Consider the following 21,707-nt stretch of genomic DNA (forward strand, 5'->3'; position numbering starts at 1 on the left):
TACCACCACTAATACATCAAGCTCTAGTGCCCCTAGCAGTAGTGGTAGTAGTGGTGGGACTGCTGGCAACAGTCAAGTTAAGGGTGTAGTTGGGTTCACTTTTGGGTCCATAGTAGAAACTGGGGTAGTCAGTCCCAAGACAGTTTCTGTCACACCTAGTGGCATTGGCCTTGCCACACTGGCTGCTTGTCCCCTTACAATGGATAAGTACAAGCAGACAGTTTCAATAAACAGTGTTGAGGCCTTGGCCTACAGGGACACAGGTGCCAGTATCACTTTGGTGACTGAAAACCTAGTGCACCCTGATCAACACATCATTGGACAACAGTATAAGATTATTGATGTCCATAACTCCACTAAGTTTCTTCCCTTAGCTATAATTCAGTTTAGTTGGGGTAGAGTTACTGGCCCTAAGCAGGTGGTGGTATCACCTAGCTTACCTGTAGACTGTCTCTTAGGTAATGACCTAGAGGCCTCAGGTTGGGCTGATGTAGAGTTTTATGCCCATGCAGCCATGCTGGGCATCCCTGAGGAATTGTTCCCTCTCATTTCTAGTGAAATGAAAAAGCAAAGGAGAGAAGGCCTGAAAACTCAGGATCCCTCTCCATCAACAGGTAGAAAGGGTATCACAATATCCCCTAACCACCCTACCATTCAGGATACCATTCCTGTGGTGGGAGAAACCTCTCCTGGGGTGGCACCTGTTCCAAGGGAATCATCAGCTGGCAAAGCTGGACTCCCTGAGGTAGAAGTACCTCTCTGTGGGATAACTAACATTGGTGACAAAAAGAGCACCATTTTAGTTAACATGGAGCATCCCTCCAACCCTCCCAGAGAAACTTTAGTGCAGAAACCCTGCACTGCCTCACAACACTTAGGACAGCATCCCTGCCCTAGTGTGGAGCTCATAGGACAGCATCCCTGCCCTGCTCCAACTCAAGAGAAACAGCATCCCTGTTCTCTCTTCCAGCCATATGGACAAAGTTTTTGCCCAGTTATGGCTTTTCTGAGACAGCATCCCTGTCTGGCATTTCCATCACTACAAATAGGTTCAGTGGACAATTCCCACTGCTCTAAACTAAAACTTACTGATAGAAACTCTGAAAATACATCTTCACATTGTTGCTTAGCTAAAAAACTTCAAACAGGGTGGTTTACATTCCCACAGGGAAGTAACCATAGAGTGGATGATAAAGGGAGTAACCAGTCTATTGCAGAGCTACTCTCTACTTATCACCACTTAGACAATAAAGTCTCAACTGGCCAAGGTTAGCCTTATTGTCCTTCGTTTGGGAGGGGGGGGGTTGTGTGAGAAAGTAGCCTCTTTCTAGCCTTGTTACCCCCACTTTTGGCCTGTTTGTGAGTGTATGTCAGGGTGTTTTCACTGTCTCACTGGGATCCTGCTAGCCAGGGCCCAGTGCTCATAGTGAAAACCCTATGTTTTCAGTATGTTTGTTATGTGTCACTGGGACCCTTCTAGTCAGGACCCCAGTGCTCATAAGTTTGTGGCCTATATGTATGTGTTCCCTGTGTGGTGCCTAACTGTCTCACTGAGGCTCTGCTAACCAGAACCTCAGTGGTTATGCTCTCTCATTTATTTCAAATTGTCACTAACAGGCTAGTGACCAATTTTACCAATTTAAATTGGCTTACTGGAACACCCTTATAATTCCCTAGTATATGGTACTGAGGTACCCAGGGTATTGGGGTTCCAGGAGATCCCTATGGGCTGCAGCATTTCTTTTGCCACCCATAGGGAGCTCTGACAATTCTTACACAGGCCTGCCACTGCAGCCTGAGTGAAATAACGTCCACGTTATTTCACAGCCATTTTACACTGCACTTAAGTAACTTATAAGTCACCTATATGTCTAACCTTTACCTGGTAAAGGTTAGGTGCAAAGTTACTTAGTGTGAGGGCACCCTGGCACTAGCCAAGGTGCCCCCACATTGTTCAGAGCCAATTCCCTGAACTTTGTGAGTGCGGGGACACCATTACACGCGTGCACTACATATAGGTCACTACCTATATGTAGCTTCACAATGGTAACTCCGAATATGGCCATGTAACATGTCTATGATCATGGAATTGCCCCCTCTATGCCATCCTGGCATTGTTGGCACAATTCCATGATCCCAGTGGTCTGTAGCACAGACCCTGGTACTGCCAAACTGCCCTTCCTGGGGTTTCACTGCAGCTGCTGCTGCTGCCAGCCCCTCAGACAGGCAGCTGCCCTCCTGGGGTCCAGCCAGGCCTGCCCAGGATGGCAGAACAAAGGACTTCCTCTGAGAGAGGGTGTGACACCCTCTCCCTTTGGAAAATGGTGTGAAGGCAGGGGAGGAGAAGCCTCCCAAAGCCTCTGGAAATGCTTTGTTGGGCACAGATGTGCCCAATTCTGCATAAGCCAGTCTACACCGGTTCAGGGACCCCTTAGCCCTGCTCTGGCGCGAAACTGGACAAAGGAAAGGGGAGTGACCACTCACCTGACCTGTACCTCCCCTGGGAGGTGCCCAGAGCTCCTCCAGTGTGCTCCAGACCTCTGCCATCTTGGAAACAGAGGTGCTGCTGGCACACTGGACTGCTCTGAGTGGCCAGTGCCACCAGGTGACGTCAGAGACTCCTTGTGATAGGCTCCTTCAGGTGTTGCTAGCCTATCCTCTCTCCTAGGTAGCCAAACCCTCTTTTCTGGCTATTTAGGGTCTCTGTCTCTGGGGAAACTTTAGATAACGAATGCAAGAGCTCAGCCGAGTTCCTCTGCATCTCGCTCTTCACCTTCTGATAAGGAATCGACTGCTGACCGCGCTGGAAGCCTGCAAAACTGCAACAAAGTAGCTAAGTCGACTACTGCAACTCTGTAACGCTGATCCTGCCGCCTTCTCGACTGTTTTCCTGTTTGTGCATGCTGTGGGGGTAGTCTGCCTCCTCTCTGCACCAGAAGCTCCGAAGAAATCTCCTGTGGGTCGACGGAATCTTCCCCCTGCAACCGCAGGCACCAAAAAGCTGCATTACCGGTCCCTTGGGTCTCCTCTCAGCACGACGAGCGAGGTCCCTCGAATCCAGCAACTCTGTCCAAGTGGCCCCCACAGTCCAGTGACTCTTCAGTCCAAGTTTGGTGGAGGTAAGTCCTTGCCTCACCTCGCTAGACTGCATTGCTGGGAACCGCGACTTTTGCAGCTACTCCGGCCTCCGTGCACTTCTGGCGGAAATCCTTTGTGCACAGTCCAGCCTGGGTCCACGGCACTCTAACCTGCATTGCACGACCTCCTAAGTTGTTCTCCGGCGACGTGGGACTTCTTTGTGCGACTTCGGGTGAGCACTGTTTCATGCATCCTCGTAGTGCCTGTTTCTGGCACTTCTCCGGGAGCTACCTGCTGCTGAGAGGGCTCCTTGTCTTGCTCGACGTCCCCTCTCTATCCTGGTCCATTTTGCGACCTCCTGGTCCCTCCAGGGCCACAGCAGCATCCAAAAACGCTAACCGCACGATTTGCAGCTAGCAAGGCTTGTTGGCGTTCTTTCGGCGGGAAAACACTTCTGCACAACTCTCCACGGCGAGATAGATCCGTCCACCAAAGGGGAAGTCTCTAGCCCTTTTCGTTCTTGCAGAAACCGCAGCTTCTTCTTTCCAGTAGAAGCTTCTTTGCACCCGCAGCTGGCATTTCCTGGGCATCTGCCCATCTCCGACTTGCTTGTGACTTTTGGACTTGGTCCCCTTGTTCCACAGGTACCCTAGATTGGAAATCCACAGTTGTTGCATTGTTGGTTTGTGTCTTTCCTGCATTATTCCTCTAACACGACTTCTTTGTCCTTAGGGGAACTTTAGTGCACTTTGCACTCACTTTTCAGGGTCTTGGGGAGGGTTATTTTTCTAACTCTCACTATTTTCTAATAGTCCCAGCGACCCTCTACAAGGTCACGTAGGTTTGGGGTCCATTTGTGGTTCGCATTCCACTTTGGAGTATATGGTTTGTGTTGCCCCTATCCCTATGTTTCCCCATTGCATCCTATTGTAACTATACATTGTTTGCACTGTTTTCTAAGACTATACTGCATATTTTTGCTATTGTGTATATATATCTTGTGTATATTTCCTATCCTCTCACTGAGGGTACACTCTAAGATACTTTGGCATATTGTCATAAAAATAAAGTACCTTTATTTTTAGTATAACTGTGTATTGTGTTTTCTTATGATATTGTGCATATGACACTAGGTGGTACTGTAGTAGCTTCACACGTCTCCTAGTTCAGCCTAAGCTGCTCTGCTAAGCTACCATTATCTATCAGCCTAAGCTGCTAGACACCCTATACACTAATAAGGGATAACTGGGCCTGGTGCAAGGTGCAAGTACCCCTTGGTACTCACTACAAGCCAGTCCAGCCTCCTACAATATGTACCTATGTGTGCTCATGTGTATCTAAGTGCACTTACCCCCTGTGCCTGGATCCATGCCAGTGTTGACATCTATGAACCAGTGTATCACAGTCCTGCACTGTCTACTGGAGTCTTCTTGTTCCAGCGTCCTAGCTGGAAACTCATCTCTGCCTATCTATATTTGTCTCCCCAGCCAGAATCCTTGTCAGTGTTCACATCACTGTGACATGGTGTCTCTCAGTCACTGTGTCCTGGTGTCTCTCAGTCTGTGTGTCTCCCTGTGCCAGAATCCTTGTCAATGCTCACATCACTGTGCGATGGTGTCTCTCAGTCACTGTGTCCAGGAGTCTCTCAGTCTGTGTGTCTCCCTGTGCCAGAATCCTTGTCAGTGTTCACATCACTGTGCCATGGTGTCTCTCAGTCACTGTGTCCAGGAGTCTCTCAGTCTGTGTGTCTCCCTGTGCCAGAATCCTTGTCAGTGTTCACATCACTGTGTCATGGTGTCTCTCAGTCACTGTGTCCTGGTGTCTCTCAGTCTGTGTGTCTCCCTGTGCCAGAATCCTTGTCAATGTTCACATCACTGTGCCATGGTGTCTCTCAGTCTGCGTGTCTCCCTGTGCCAGAATCCTTGTCAGTGTTCACATCACTGTGTCCAGGTGTCTCTCAGTCTGTGCGTCTCCCTGTGCCAGAATCCTTGTCAGTGTTCACATCACTGTGTCCAGGTGTCTCTCAGTCTGTGTGTCTCCCTGTGCCAGGATTCTTGTCAATGTTCACATCACTGTGCCATGGTGTCTCTCAGTCACTGTGTCCTGGTGTCTCTCAGTCTGTGTGTCTCCCTTTGCCAGAATCCTTGCCAATGTTCACATCACTGTGCCATGGTGTCTCTCAGTCACTGTGTCCTGGTATCTCTCAGTCTGTGTGTCTCCCTGTGCCAGAATCCTTGTCAGTGTTCTCATCACTGTGTCCAGGTGTCTCAGTTTGTGTGTCTCCCTATGCCAGAATCAATGTCAATGTTCACACCACTGTGCCCAGGTGTCTCTCAGTCTGCGTGTCTCCCTGTGCCAGAATCCTTATCAGTGCTCACATCACTATGTCCAGGTGTCTCTCAGTCTGTGTGTCTCCCTGTGCCACAATCCTTGCCAGTGTTCACACCACTGTGCCCAGGTGACTCTAAGTCTGTGTGTCTCCCTGTGCCAGAACCCTTGTCAATGTTCAGATCACTGTGCCCAGGTGTCTCTCAGTCTGTGTGTCTTCCTGTGCCAGAATCCTTGTCAATTTTCACATCACTGTGCCCAGGTGTCTCTCAGTCTGTCTGTCTCGCTGTGCCAGAATCCTTGCCAATGTTCACATCACTGTGTCCTGGTGTCTCTCAGTCCGTTTGCCTCCCAGTGTCAGTATACATGGCAGTGTTCTCATCACTGTGTTCAGGTGTCCCTCAGTCTGTGTATCCCCCTGTGTCAGTATTGCCTGTGTCAGTATTATTGTCAATGTTCACATCACTGTATTCTGGTGTCTCCTGGTCTGTGCGTCTCCCTGTGTCAGTATCCTTGTCAGCATTCACATCACTGTGTACTGGTGTCTCTCGGTCACTGTGTCCTGGTGTCTCTCATTCTGTGTATCTCCCTGTGTCAGTATCCGTGTCAGTGTTGACAATACTGTGTCCTGGTATCTCTCAGTCACTGTGTCCTGGTGTCTCTCAGTCACTGTGTCCTGGTGTCTCTTAGTCACTGTGTCCTGGTGTCTCTCAGTCACTGTGTCCTGGTGTCTCTCAGTCACTGTGTCCTGGTGTCGTCTCTCAGTCACTGTGTCCTGGTGTCTCTCAGTCACTGTGTTCTGGTGTCTCTCAGTCACTGTGTCCTGGTGTCTCTTAGTCACTGTGTCCTGGTGTCTCTTAGTCACTGTGTCCTGGTGTCTCTCAGTCACTGTGTCCTGGTGTCTCTCAGTCATAGGTCCTGGTGTCTCTCCATCTTTGTGTATCCCTGTGCCAGTATCTATGCCAGTTTTCACATCCCTCTATTCTGGTGTCTCTCAGTCACTGCGTTCTGGTGTCTCTCAGTCACTGTGTCCTGGTGTCTCTCAGTCACTGTGTCCTGGTGTCTCTCAGTCACTGCGTCCTGGTGTCTCTCAGTCACTGTGTCCTGGTGTCTCTCAGTCACTGTGTTCTGGTGTCTCTCAGTCACTGTGTTCTGGTGTCTCTCAGTCACTGTGTCCTGGTGTCTCTCAGTCACTGTGTTCTGGTGTCTCTCAGTCACTGTGTTCTGGTGTCACTCAGTCACTGTGTCCTGGTGTCGTCTCTTAGTCACTGTGTCCTGGTGTCTCTTAGTCACTGTGTCCTGGTGTCTCTTAGTCACTGTGTCCTGGTGTCTCTCAGTCATAGGTCCTGGTGTCTCTCCATCTTTGTGTATCCCTGTGCCAGTATCTATGCCAGTTTTCACATCCCTCTATTCTGGTGTCTCTCAGTCACTGCGTTCTGGTGTCTCTCAGTCACTGTGTTCTGGTGTCTCTCAGTCACTGTGTCCTGGTGTCTCTCAGTCACTGCGTTCTGGTGTCTCTCAGTCACTGTGTTCTGGTGTCTCTCAGTCACTGTGTCCTGGTGTCTCTCAGTCACTGTGTTCTGGTGTCTCTCAGTCACTGTGTCCTGGTGTCTCTCAGTCACTGTGTCCTGGTGTCTCTCAGTCACTGCGTTCTGGTGTCTCTCAGTCACTGTGTCCTGGTGTCGTCTCTTAGTCACTGTGTCCTGGTGTCGTCTCTCAGTCACTGTGTCCTGGTGTCTCTCAGTCACTGTGTTCTGGTGTCTCTCAGTCACTGTGTCCTGGTGTCTCTTAGTCACTGTGTCCTGGTGTCTCTTAGTCACTGTGTCCTGGTGTCTCTCAGTCACTGTGTCCTGGTGTCTCTCAGTCATAGGTCCTGGTGTCTCTCCATCTTTGTGTATCCCTGTGCCAGTATCTATGCCAGTTTTCACATCCCTCTATTCTGGTGTCTCTCAGTCACTGCGTTCTGGTGTCTCTCAGTCACTGTGTCCTGGTGTCTCTCAGTCACTGTGTCCTGGTGTCTCTCAGTCACTGCGTCCTGGTGTCTCTCAGTCACTGTGTCCTGGTGTCTCTCAGTCACTGTGTTCTGGTGTCTCTCAGTCACTGTGTTCTGGTGTCTCTCAGTCACTGTGTCCTGGTGTCTCTCAGTCACTGTGTTCTGGTGTCTCTCAGTCACTGTGTTCTGGTGTCTCTCAGTCACTGTGTCCTGGTGTCGTCTCTTAGTCACTGTGTCCTGGTGTCTCTTAGTCACTGAGTCCTGGTGTCTCTTAGTCACTGTGTCCTGGTGTCTCTCAGTCATAGGTCCTGGTGTCTCTCCATCTTTGTGTATCCCTGTGCCAGTATCTATGCCAGTTTTCACATCCCTCTATTCTGGTGTCGCTCAGTCACTGCGTTCTGGTGTCTCTCAGTCACTGTGTTCTGGTGTCTCTCAGTCACTGTGTCCTGGTGTCTCTCAGTCACTGCGTTCTGGTGTCTCTCAGTCACTGTGTTCTGGTGTCTCTCAGTCACTGTGTCCTGGTGTCTCTCAGTCACTGTGTTCTGGTGTCTCTCAGTCACTGTGTCCTGGTGTCTCTCAGTCACTGTGTCCTGGTGTCTCTCAGTCACTGCGTTCTGGTGTCTCTCAGTCACTGTGTCCTGGTGTCGTCTCTTAGTCACTGTGTCCTGGTGTCTCTTAGTCACTGTGTCCTGGTGTCTCTTAGTCACTGTGTCCTGGTGTCTCTCAGTCATAGGTCCTGGTGTCTCTCCATCTTTGTGTATCCCTGTGCCAGTATCTATGCCAGTTTTCACATCCCTCTATTCTGGTGTCTCTCAGTCACTGCGTTCTGGTGTCTCTCAGTCACTGTGTTCTGGTGTCTCTCAGTCACTGTGTCCTGGTGTCTCTCAGTCACTGCGTTCTGGTGTCTCTCAGTCACTGTGTTCTGGTGTCTCTCAGTCACTGTGTCCTGGTGTCTCTCAGTCACTGTGTTCTGGTGTCTCTCAGTCACTGTGTCCTGGTGTCTCTCAGTCACTGTGTCCTGGTGTCTCTCAGTCACTGCGTTCTGGTGTCTCTCAGTCACTGTGTCCTGGTGTTGTCTCTTAGTCACTGTGTCCTGGTGTCTCTTAGTCACTGTGTCCTGGTGTCTCTCAGTCATAGGTCCTGGTGTCTCTCCATCTTTGTGTATCCCTGTGCCAGTATCTATGCCAGTTTTCACATCCCTCTATTCTGGTGTCTCTCAGTCACTGCGTTCTGGTGTCTCTCAGTCACTGTGTTCTGGTGTCTCTCAGTCACTGTGTCCTGGTGTCTCTCAGTCACTGCGTTCTGGTGTCTCTCAGTCACTGTGTTCTGGTGTCTCTCAGTCACTGTGTCCTGGTGTCTCTCAGTCACTGTGTTCTGGTGTCTCTCAGTCACTGTGTCCTGGTGTCGTCTCTCAGTCACTGTGTCCTGGTGTCTCTCAGTCACTGTGTCCTGGTGTCGTCTCTCAGTCACTGTGTCCTGGTGTCTCTCAGTCACTGTGTTCTGGTGTCTCTCAGTCACTGTGTCCTGGTGTCTCTCAGTCACTGCGTCCTGGTGTCTCTCAGTCATAGGTCCTGGTGTCTCTCCATCTTTGTGTATCCCTGTGCCAGTATCTATGCCAGTTTTCACATCCCTCTATCCTGGTGTCTCTCAGTCACTGTGTCCTGGTGTCTCTCAGTCACTGTGTCCTGGTGTCTCTCAGTCACTGTGTTCTGGTGTCTCTCAGTCACTGTGTCCTGGTGTCTCTCAGTGACTGTGTCCTGGTGTCTCTCAGTCATAGGTCCTGGTGTCTCTCCATCTTTGTGTATCCCTGTGCCAGTATCTATGCCAGTTTTCACATCCCTCTATCCTGGTGTCTCTCAGTCACTGTGTCCTGGTGTCTCTCAGTCATAGGTCCTGGTGTCTCTCAGTCATAGGTCCTGGTGTCTCTCCATCTTTGTGTATCCCTGTGCCAGTATCTATGCCAGTTTTCACATCCCTCTATCCTGGTGTCTCTCAGTCACTGTGTCCTGGTGTCTCTCAGTCACTGTGTCCTGGTGTCTCTCAGTCACTGTGTCCTGGTGTCTCTTAGTCACTGTGTCCTGGTGTCTCTCAGTCACTGTGTCCTGGTGTCTCTCAGTCATAGGTCCTGGTGTCTCTCCATCTTTGTGTATCCCTGTGCCAGTATCTATGCCAGTTTTCACATCCCTCTATCCTGGTGTCTCTCAGTCACTGTGTCCTGGTGTCTCTCAGTCACTGTGTCCTGGTGTCTCTCAGTCACTGTGTCCTGGTGTCTCTTAGTCACTGTGTCCTGGTGTCTCTCAGTCACTGTGTCCTGGTGTCTCTCAGTCATAGGTCCTGGTGTCTCTCCATCTTTGTGTATCCCTGTGCCAGTATCTATGCCAGTTTTCACATCCCTCTATTCTGGTGTCTCTCAGTCACTGCGTTCTGGTGTCTCTCAGTCACTGTGTTCTGGTGTCTCTCAGTCACTGTGTCCTGGTGTCTCTCAGTCACTGCGTTCTGGTGTCTCTGAGTCACTGTGTTCTGGTGTCTCTTAGTCACTGTGTCCTGGTGTCTCTTAGTCACTGTGTCCTGGTGTCTCTCAGTCATAGGTCCTGGTGTCTCTCCATCTTTGTGTATCCCTGTGCCAGTATCTATGCCAGTTTTCACATCCCTATATTCTGCTGTCTCTCAGTCACTGCGTTCTGGTGTCTCTCAGTCACTGTGTTCTGGTGTCTCTCAGTCACTGTGTTCTGGTGTCTCTCAGTCACTGTTTCCTGGTGTCTCTCAGTCACTGCGTTCTGGTGTCTCTCAGTCACTGTGTTCTGGTGTCTCTCAGTCACTGTGTTCTGGTGTCTCTCAGTCACTGTGTCCTGGTGTCTCTCAGTCACTGTGTCCTGGTGTCTCTCAGTCACTGCGTTCTGGTGTCTCTCAGTCACTGTGTCCTGGTGTCGTCTCTCAGTCACTGTGTCCTGGTGTCGTCTCTCAGTCACTGTGTCCTGGTGTCTCTCAGTCACTGCGTTCTGGTGTCTCTTAGTCACTGTGTCCTGGTGTCTCTCAGTCACTGCGTCCTGGTGTCTCTCGGTCATAGGTCCTGGTGTCTCTCCATCTTTGTGTATCCCTGTGCCAGTATCTATGCCAGTTTTCACATCCCTCTATCCTGGTGTCTCTCAGTCACTGTGTCCTGGTGTCTCTCAGTCACTGTGTCCTGGTGTCGTCTCTCAGTCACTGTGTCCTGGTGTCTCTCAGTCACTGTGTCCTGGTGTCGTCTCTCAGTCACTGTGTCCTGGTATCTCTCAGTCACTGTGTTCTGGTGTCTCTCAGTCACTGTGTCCTGGTGTCTCTCAGTCATAGGTCCTGGTGTCTCTCCATCTTTGTGTATCCCTGTGCCAGTATCTATGCCAGTTTTCACATCCCTCTATCCTGGTGTCTCTCAGTCACTGTGTCCTGGTGTCTCTCAGTCACTGCGTTCTGGTGTCTCTCAGTCACTGTGTCCTGGTGTCGTCTCTCAGTCACTGTGTCCTGGTGTCTCTCAGTCACTGTGTCCTGGTGTCGTCTCTCAGTCACTGTGTCCTGGTGTCTCTCAGTCACTGTGTTCTGGTGTCTCTCAGTCACTGTGTCCTGGTGTCTCTCAGTGACTGTGTCCTGGTGTCTCTCAGTCATAGGTCCTGGTGTCTCTCCATCTTTGTGTATCCCTGTGCCAGTATCTATGCCAGTTTTCACATCCCTCTATCCTGGTGTCTCTCAGTCACTGTGTCCTGGTGTCTCTCAGTCACTGTGTCCTGGTGTCTCTCAGTCACTGTGTCCTGGTGTCTCTTTGTCACTGTGTCCTGGTGTCTCTCAGTCACTGTGTCCTGGTGTCTCTCAGTCATAGGTCCTGGTGTCTCTCCATCTTTGTGTATCCCTGTGCCAGTATCTATGCCAGTTTTCACATCCCTCTATCCTGGTGTCTCTCAGTCACTGTGTCCTGGTGTCTCTCAGTCACTGCGTTCTGGTGTCTCTCAGTCACTGTGTCCTGGTGTCGTCTCTCAGTAACTGTGTCCTGGTGTCTCTCAGTCACTGTGTCCTGGTGTCGTCTCTCAGTCACTGTGTCCTGGTGTCTCTCAGTCACTGTGTTCTGGTGTCTCTCAGTCACTGTGTCCTGGTGTCTCTCAGTGACTGTGTCCTGGTGTCTCTCAGTCATAGGTCCTGGTGTCTCTCCATCTTTGTGTATCCCTGTGCCAGTATCTATGCCAGTTTTCACATCCCTCTATCCTGGTGTCTCTCAGTCACTGTGTCCTGGTGTCTCTCAGTCACTGTGTCCTGGTGTCTCTCAGTCACTGTGTCCTGGTGTCTCTTAGTCACTGTGTCCTGGTGTCTCTCAGTCACTGTGTCCTGGTGTCTCTCAGTCATAGGTCCTGGTGTCTCTCCATCTTTGTGTATCCCTGTGCCAGTATCTATGCCAGTTTTCACATCCCTCTATCCTGGTGTCTCTCAGTCACTGTGTCCTGGTGTCTCTCAGTCACTGTGTCCTGGTGTCTCTCAGTCACTGTGTCCTGGTGTCTCTTAGTCACTGTGTCCTGGTGTCTCTCAGTGACTGTGTCCTGGTGTCTCTCAGTCATAGGTCCTGGTGTCTCTCCATCTTTGTGTATCCCTGTGCCAGTATCTATGCCAGTTTTCACATCCCTCTATTCTGGTGTCTCTCAGTCACTGTGTCCTGGTGTCTCTCAGTCACTGTGTCCTGGTGTCTCTCAGTCACTGCGTCCTGGTGTCTCTCAGCCCTGGTACCTCCCAGTGTCCGTACCCATGGCAGTGTTCGCATAAAGGAGATTCTCTTTTTGGGGGGGTTGGAACCCCTGCCAATAGCCTTCCAGCATTATCCAGTTTTCCAGGTGCTCAAGGTAGGTATTCTATGTAATCAATGAACATCAGCCTCTCCAAGAAGTGGAATCATTTCTCCCTTTCCTGAAGATCAAGGCAGCCTAATCATCCATTTTCTGATTCTTTTAAAACCTGTTCCTTACTCCTAATGTCAAGGAGTATTGTGGCCCTCATGGATATACGTTGTTCACAGATTATAGCTTTAAAGTTATCCCATTTGACAAGCACTGATGCTGTTGTATCTTGGCTCTCAGCAAAGCACTGCTGGATCTCTTTCCCAATTGTGTACTTGGAGGCATCTGGTCAGGATACTACCTCTATTCCAGACCCATCTTATCGTCATCCAAAGTTGGTTTGGTCAGAATGAGTCCTAGCTACATCTTCAGTACATTCGACATGTGTGTGTAAGTGCAGGCAGCAGACAAATGTATCCTGGTTGACATGAAAGCTGTGCATATTGGAATTAATATTTTCTTGCAGTGGGATGTGTCCTGCAACATCTTTCAGAGGCCAGTGGGCCCCTGTACCTGTGGGGCTCTGGTGGGTCCATGTCTGTATAAGGTGTGTGTGAAATATCTTGTATTACATCAGCTGCACTGATAGTCTCTCCCCCATCAGCTGAGGATAATGCAATACTTTGTCTCTTTCTTTTGAGTACTTGTTCACAAACATGTCTCCTCAGGAAATACACATTTACTAGGGCGTCTTTCCCTTAATGTTTTCCCCAACTACCAAATATCACTCCTCTGTACCTGTTATCTCTACTGTGGGTTGGAAAGAAACTCCTAGTGTAGCTACAATTAGTGTGTGTGGGAGAAGTGACCAAACCTTCATTTTTTGGAGTGTTACCCCTTCCACTTTGGTTAAATGTGTTTTCTAATGTTTCTTGTAGTTTGTGTCACTTTGCCCTACCTGCACTAGACAAAGACATACTGACCCCTCCTTCTCCAGTAAAGTCAGCTCTATCTCCATTGTTGTGTGTCTCTCATTATTTGTCACACTAATTACACAGAAAAAACAGAACAGAACCCCTACTGTACCCAGGCTCAACAGTAGGGAAAAAGCCCCCATCCAAACCATCATCTTTTACTACAGTTCCATTCTGCTGCCAAAGCCCACTTCTGGCACCTGGTCATGTGCTGTGAGTAAAGGGGGAGGTGGCTGAACCAAAGCATTTCACACCCTTGGTCACCTTCAGCAGTCATTGTAATATTGCCAGTCTCTTCCACCTAGGGCTCTCCTACTGACCTCAGCTCGGCCAGATGTGGCTGCTGTGATCAATGGTCCACCAGAGTGGTCTTTACTCTCCTTTATATGAGTTTATCTGCTGCTTTGGGAGTTACTTCTTCACAAGGTATGGGTGGGCGGAACACCCAGAATTGGACTCAGCGAAATTCCACTGAGTTACATAAAAACTCTGTGAAATTCTGCGGAGATCTGCCAACACGTGGAAATAGGCATGTTATGCTGCTCACACTGTGATTTCACGCCGGAAACAGATTTCACACCGAAAAGTCAGCGCAAATGGCACCACACAGTGCGCCAGAGGACGCAGCTAAGAAAGTTGATTTTGCTAAACTAAGAGTGGATTTTGCACTTAAGCAACAACTTACTGACTGCGAATGATCATGACGGCCTGAGAGTGCCTACATTAGAAAAATCTTGTCTGATGTCCTCCTTGCGACCATACATCCCACTATGGGATGCCAAATCTTGCTCACCAACATACTGTTCTGGAGCTCCGCACAATACAAAATCCCACCTTGCGGCAATTTGTGAAATTTGGCCGGAACTCTGTATTACAAGAGTATTGCGGATTGACAAAATGTTGCCAGTTCCACCGTTTAAATGAAATGTTTGTCCCACCTCTAGCTTTTAGTGTGTGCTGATTGTTCTGTACCCGTGCTATGGCTGCAGGGTCAGAATGGGAACCTAAAGCAGCCCTTGAAAATATTGTCAGACCAATCCCAGAGGGTGCATAGCGAGTGAGACTGACCATTACAATGAGTAGTAAATGATGACCTTGAGTGCACCAGGATGCAGCAATCTTCATTGGGGCACTTCAATGATTCCCTCACAATCACCCTCAAACAGTCCCTCTCATCTCTCCATAGCCCGTCTCACATGTATTTCATTTGTTTTATAGCACCTCATACCAGCATAGGGTGTTTGAGCACTTTACATGACACACACATACAGAGGCAATGAATCATACGTTATAAATCAGTGTATAGAAAATGTTATATACGGCAAAGGGGACTACAAGGTATAGGATTTACATGTCATCCACACTAGTAGGCATTTTTAAGAGCGCTTGGTCTTGGAAAGCATAAACTCAGGATTAAGAACGTAACAAAGGGGTTAGGGTTAACTATACTAATAACAATTTATTTCTACCCAAACCCTTTTTGGCAAAACAAGGATAATTAAAGACTGGGAAAGAACTTAACTTTTTAACATGTATCATGCATTTCCATGCAGCGCTTTGATGGCAATTCACAGTTCACTGCGCTAGATTATGATAGTAATTTATGAACTGTACAGTAACAAAAGGATCTCCACTGAGCTAAGCACATAAAATACGGTTCTGTAATCTGCATAGTACACATTCTGTGCAGCAGGCAAATTAACCATCTGTGCTTCCTTAGATGAGTGAAAACTGCCACTAGATAAAACTCCTACCTCTCTCCAGCAGGTGCATTAATCACCCAAGTTATCTTGGCACTTTTATTCTTGCCCTTTGAAAACTGTTGAATTTACAAGGAACTCTAAAAGTGCTGCAGATCTACAAAACCGTCCCACAGTAATAGAAGTGCCCCCCTACTCTTTCAGCCCCCTGGGGAAACACCTGATGCGCGGTTCGGCCAGTCCAGCCTGGTCTGGCTGCCTGCTGTGGAATAACTGCTGCCATCAGTCCTAGGATCTTCTCTTAGGTTTGCTGCCGCTGCCCTCTTTCTTTCCAGTTTAGCCTGTGAGAAAGTGGAGCCCCATGCTCTGAGTCTCTTCCCACATCTCTTTCTGGGCAGCTGACTGGTCAGCATGTTGCCCTCATGCGGGTTCAGGTTGTGTTTCTCTGTCCAGTACCACACATCTTGTGATCTGTGAAATAGAGGTTTTCATACAACCATGATTTTAAGCTTAGGAGGGAAGAGCAAAGCACATTTGACTCCCTTGTCTCAAAGGCTCTTCTTTATTTCTCAGTGTGGGAGGATGTCTGAGGCTGGTCTGCAGCAGTGAAGTCTGGAAAAGCCAGGTCTATGCTTTCTTCGATAATGATGCAACCTGTCACACGTGCATGAAGCTGTGATCTACATAGTGTAGCAATGTGTAGTGTAGTGTAGTGTCCACAGCAATTTGCAAGTAGGTGAATAACAGAGAAACATCCTTTCGGGGACTCACAATACCTCATGTAGGGTGGGCAGCAGTGAGTAAGGGGGGCACAGACCTTTACAGGCTCACCATGGCGAGCTGAAGAGCCATGTTTTCAACCCTTTTCTGAAAAGGGTGGGATTAGCTTGAGATCTTATGGACACTGGCAAAGAGTTCCAGAGTTTTCAGGCAAGGAAGAAAACCTTTTGCCTTCGCATTGTGTTTTATTGATCTGGGTACGGCTACCAGTTTCTTGCATGAAGTGGTGGTGTGTATCATTTAAAAATATTTTGTAAGTACTGAGGTCCTGTACCATCTGGCGCTCGATGCGTAATGCAAGGGGCCTTCACCTTTACTCTGTCAAAGATGGGCAGCCAATGTAAATCCCGGATTTTGTTAGTTATAGGGCTAGACTTGGGAACTTTGAGGAGCAGATGGACGACTGCATTTTGTAAGGATTTCAGCTTAGCTTGTGACCTCTTGTTCATGCCCAAGTACAAAGAATTACAATAACCAATCCTCAGTAGTATGAGGACAACCACCACAGATTTTTGCATCTCATAAGGGATAAATGGAAAAGTCTTTTTCAACATTCTAATCAGATGAAGACAAGATGAAGTGATGGAATTGATCTGATCTGAAAAGCCCAACTGATCATCAAATAGCACCCCCACAATTTCTAGCTTGCTAACAGGGGACGAAATAGGACCAAGATTTTCCAGCCACCAAGAAATACTTCAAAAATCAGGGTTGTTTCCAAGAAGTAATACCTCGGTTTTGTCAGAATTCAACTTCAGGCAGATTGGGACATGTCTTGGACAGATATTGAAGTTATTAGCCACCCTGCTAACCTTGTGAGAGCAGGAGTGCATCAGGGGTATATCATTAAGTAGGCTAAAGATACTAGCATTAACAGTAGATGAACAATCTCAATTGCTGTTTTACACAAGCGGGGTGTGGGTTCAGCTCCCACCTGCTGGATGTAGGCACTAGCCGGCTTTGAGTCCAGCACCGCGCTGATGGTGAAACCATCGCAGGTTTAGAGCTTATGGAGGTGCAGGTGGAGCTGACTCTTACTGGCTCGATGCAGGCACTTGCGGGCACCATCTACGGGACCTCAGTGATGGCAAAGGCCATCTCAGTCATGGATCTGATGGAGGTGTGGGATAGGGGGTTGAATGTTGTTGGATGTAGAGGCTGCCTTGTACCCCACACTGAACACCACCATTTGTGATGGCCATCTCAGGCATGGAGCGGATAGAGGCTCATGGAAGCAGATTGAGGCACTAGGAGGTCATCTCTTATCTAATTTATGTAGGCAGTGGCCCACACAGTGCCCTGGCCTATCTGGGCCTGATTCACAAAAGTAAACTTAGACCAAAAGTCAACACTTGAACCAAAAGTCTAACTTTACTACTATTAAAGTTAGATTTTAGGTTTAAACATATACTTTGCTATACGTTTACCTTTGTGAATCAGGCCCCATGTTTGGTGATGACCAACTCATGCATGGAACTGAGAGGCACTATGAAGGGTTAGCTCTTAGGTGCTGGATGTTAGCAATCGCCAGCACTGTGTCCTGGATCCCATTGATGGTGATCACCATCTCAAGCATGTGCAGGGGGGTCATCTTCTTGTATCGCCATTTTAGTGATGCCTCTGGGCGTGTTATTTTAGCAACTAGCCCTGCCACTTGTGTCCTTTAGTCCAGTTACAATTTATTCTGTTTCATCTTTTATTATTTCAGAATAGGGCACATTTGTGGTGTTGTTTTATTTTCTTCATCTAGTTGTTCTTTTGCTTAGGAAAACATTGTTTCACAGCAAGACATTCTTTTCACTTTGTGTTTTCTTCAAGGCTGCAGCGAGATAGGGTTGCCGGCACAAGTGGTACACTTCATCACCAATGTTCCCACAAACACATACATCCTTACATGGGGACCTTTCTCAGAACATCAGCTGTTTTATTGTAAAAACATTTCTCGGTCCCATGCACATTAGAGGAGGATTCCAGCCAGATGACCACAACTGCATGCGGATTGACTTTACTACAACTGCTTGCTGAGACTACTGGTTCCCCAGCCTACATGGGGATGGTGTCTCTATAGACAACAGGCTTCCTTGCTCAGGTATGGGGGATGATGTCTTCCCAGGGGGGAAATCCTGAAGGACAGATTAGGGCTTATCATGCTGTGCTCTAACATAGCTTAGGTAGGAACCTCATATATTACGCATATTGACAGTATGGTGTGACTTTTCCTGTGTTTCACTTTTCTTGTCACTGGTTTGCTTCTAATATGTTTCATCATTCTAAGCATTGCAATTTGTGCCATCCTATCTAAGATGCAGTTGTTTCAATAAATCGTATTGAACCACTTTCTCTCTCTGTTTGTCTTTGCATATGTGAGACTAATTTAACAGAGAGAAAAGGATGAGATCTGATACACTACGATTTCTCTGAGAAGTCATCTTGTCATGTGCTTGGTCGCACAAATCATCCTTGCTCTTGGGCAGAGATGAGGCGCTGTTAGCTGGCTGGAAATGGATGAGGCAGGCAGTTGTCACATGGTGTGGGATTGGACTCAGTTCCCCAATATTCAGGTGATGCTGCAGCCTGAATCCAGCAGCCTCATTATGATAAAGAGAGCCAACGTGACAATCTCTCACCTGATGGATGTAAGAACTGGCCAGCATTGGGTGCTGAACAAAACATATTGTGATAACCATCTAAGGCATGGAGCTGAAAGGAATAAGGGGGATCAGTTCTTACCTGTTAGAAGTAGGCATGGGCCTACACCACGTCGTGGACTCCATGTTTGGTGATGACTATCCAAGGAATGTGGCAGAGAGGCTTGGGGGGGTCAATTCTTACCTGTCAGATGTAGGCACTGCCCACACTGCATCCTGGACTCCGTGTTTGGCGATTACCATCTAAGACATGGAACTGAGAGGCATGGAGGGTCAGCCTTCACTTGTTGGATGTCGACACTGGCCCACACTGCGTCCTGAACTCCATGTTTGGTGGTGACCATTCAAGGCATGGAACTGAGAAGCATGGGGGTAAGCTCTCACCTGTTGGATGTAAGCGCTGGCCCACACCACATCCTGAACTTCATGTTTGGTGATGACCATCTAAGGCATGGTGCTGAGAGGCTCGCAGTAGTTCTTACCTGTTGAATGTAAGTGCTGGCCGGTACTGGGAACTGGACCCCACCAATGGTGATGATCATCTCAGGCATGGAACTGATTGAAGCACAGTTCACAGTGAACTAGAGAGAAGCAACACACAGTAGAGAGTCAGGCTCAAGGATTCCAAGAGTAGAAGCAGTGGGGCTTAACTCAAAATGCAAATAATTGATTAATGCAGATGGGGTACAGCATTAACTGCACCAATGTCAACAGTGCAATAAACCTGACATCACAGGGAGTACTTCAAACAAAGCCTCATTATCACTCAAAGACAAGCATTAGCAATTATAAGTTTGTTTTCATTATCTGGACCTCAACATAATAGGAGGATCAGCTAAGTTAACCGTATTATCATCAGGCAAAACCAGGGACACGCTGAATCTCTGAATCAGTGAGTGCAGTGAGAGAACTCAGCCATTAGACAATGCATTCTGGGGTGACTAAAAAGGTTTATATAGTTCTAAAGTGGGAGCATAAGAATTCCTTTTAATATTCCTAATGGCACCCCAGAATAATCATTCACGTGAGCCAATAAAGGATTTGTATGCCCATGGTAGAACAGTTTTCTAGCTCCTGGGGTACCAAAGTGTAACCAGGTAAAACCTGTGACCAGTATTGTTGTTGTCCTTGGAGCCACAGGGGCCAGATCTTACAGAGAGCTCACTAAACCACAGCAGCCAGATACTCCTCCAAGCTCAATGAACCACAGCAGCCAGACACTACTGTGAGCTCAGTGGACCACAGCGCCCAGATACTACTGCAAGCTCAGCAAATCACAGCAGCCAGATACTACTGCGAGCTCACTAAACCACAGCAGCCAGATACTACTGATAGTTCACTAAACCACAGCAGCCAGATACTACTGCAAGCTCAGCAAACCACGGCAGCCAGATACTACTGCAAGCTCACTAAACCACAGCAGCCAGATACTACTGACAGCTCACTAAACCACAGCAGACAGATACTACTGACAGCTCACTAAACCACAGCAGCCGGATACTACTGCAAGCTCAGCAAACCACAGCAGCCAGATACTACTGCAAGCTCAGCAAACCACAGCAGCCAGATACTACTGCGAGCTCACTAAACCACAGCAGCCAGATACTACTGACAGCTCGCTAAACCACAGCAGCCCGATATTACTGCAAGCTAACTGAACCAGAGCAGCCAGATACTACTGATAGCTGACTAAACCACCGCAGCCAGATACTACTGCAAGCTAACTGAACCAGAGCAGCCTGATACGACTGCAGGCTTGCTGATTCACAGCAGCCATATATCACTGCGAGCTCACTGAACCACAGTAGGCAGATACTACAATGAGCTCAGTGAACTACAGAATCCAGATGCTATTGTGAGCTACCTGAACCACAGTGGCATGATAATGCTGAGAGCTCACCAAACCACAGCAGCTAGATACTACGGAAAGCTCACTGAACCACAGCAGCCAGAAACTACTGTGAGCTATTTGAGGCACAGATGCTAGGCACTACTGCAAGCTCAATGAACCACGGCAGCCAGACACTACTGTGAGCTCACTGAACCACAGCAGCTGGATACTACTGTGAGTTCACTGAACCACAGCATCCACATACTACTCCAAGCCCACGGAACCACAGCAGCCAGATACTACTGCGAGGTCATGAACCACATCAGTCAGATAATACTGCAAGCTTGCCGAACCATAGTCACAGTAGCCAGATACTACTGCAAGCTTACTGAACCACAGCAACCAAATAAGAGTGTGAGCTTACAGAACCACAACAGCCAGTCACTACTGCAAGCTCACTGAACAACAGGAGCCAAGTACTACTGAAAGCTCAGGGAACTACAGAAGCCAGATACTACTGCAAGCTCAGTGAACCACAGCAGGCGGGTACTACTGCAAGCTCAGTGAGCCACAGCAGGCCAGACATTACTGCAAGCTCTCTCAACCACAGCAGTCAGATACTTCTGCAAGCTTGCTGAACCACAGCAGCCAGATACTACCGCAATCTCACTGAACCACAGCAACCATATACTACTGCGAGCTTACTGAACCACAACAGCCAGTCACTACTGCAAGCTCACTGAACCACAGGAGCCAAGTACTACTGCAAGCTCAGGGAACTACAGAAGCCAGATACTACTGCATGCTCAGTGAACCACAGCAGGCGGGTACTACTGTGAGCTTATAGAACCACAGCAGCCAGATTCTACTGCAAGCTCACTTAACCATTGCATGCAGATACTACTACAAGCTCAGTAAACGACTACAGCCAGATACTACTGTGACCTCACTGACCTACAGGAGCCAAATATTTGTGTGAGCTCACTGAACCACACCAGCCAGGTACTACTGCAAGCTCACTAAACTAAACCAGCCAAGCACTACTACAAGCTCACTGAACCATAGCAGCCATATACTACTGTGAGCTCACTGAACCACAACAGCTAGATAATGCTGTGAGCTCAATGAACCACAGCAACTAGATAATACTGTGAGCTCAATGAACCACAGCAGCCAGAAAGCAGCCAGATACTACTGTGAGCCCACAGAACCACAGAGCCCTTACCCCTCCATGGGAGATGGCCACACTTTTTCCCTCTGGTCAATTCCTGTCTTAAGGCACATAGGCAGAGCGTCTTGCAAGTGAAGGTGTGCACTGCAACAGCTTGTATTTGTTGTAGCAACTGCTGGGCTGCACCTCTAGGTGGATGTAGGGAGTACATTGGTGGATAGTGTGTAACTGAAACACCAGCACAGACCATCTGGTGGTTAAGGCAAAACGACACCATAGTAAAAGCAACATTAAGCCCACCAAGACCAAAATTAAGAATAATTCACTGACCAAAACATGCCATTGTCTGGCCTCTTTCATGCAACTCTGTGTCTCCTAGTTAATGGTTCTGGGCCTACAGTGACACTATGAGAC

General features: G+C 48.3%; 1 protein-coding gene across 1 annotated transcript in view; it reads right to left on the bottom strand.

Moving 5' to 3' along the window:
* The window catches only part of LOC138279281 (pepsin A-like), a 151,865-nt gene that overhangs the window by 32,118 nt on the left and 98,040 nt on the right, over window positions 1-21,707 (bottom strand). Inside the window, exon 8 of the mRNA XM_069219393.1 lies at window positions 18,774-18,872. Within this exon, the coding sequence (XP_069075494.1) occupies window positions 18,774-18,872 (99 nt within the window). The remainder of the gene's footprint in view (window positions 1-18,773; window positions 18,873-21,707) is intronic.

This window comes from Pleurodeles waltl, chromosome 2_2 (assembly GCF_031143425.1).
Source record: "Pleurodeles waltl isolate 20211129_DDA chromosome 2_2, aPleWal1.hap1.20221129, whole genome shotgun sequence".
In the NCBI taxonomy this organism is placed as follows: Eukaryota; Metazoa; Chordata; class Amphibia; order Caudata; family Salamandridae; genus Pleurodeles; species Pleurodeles waltl.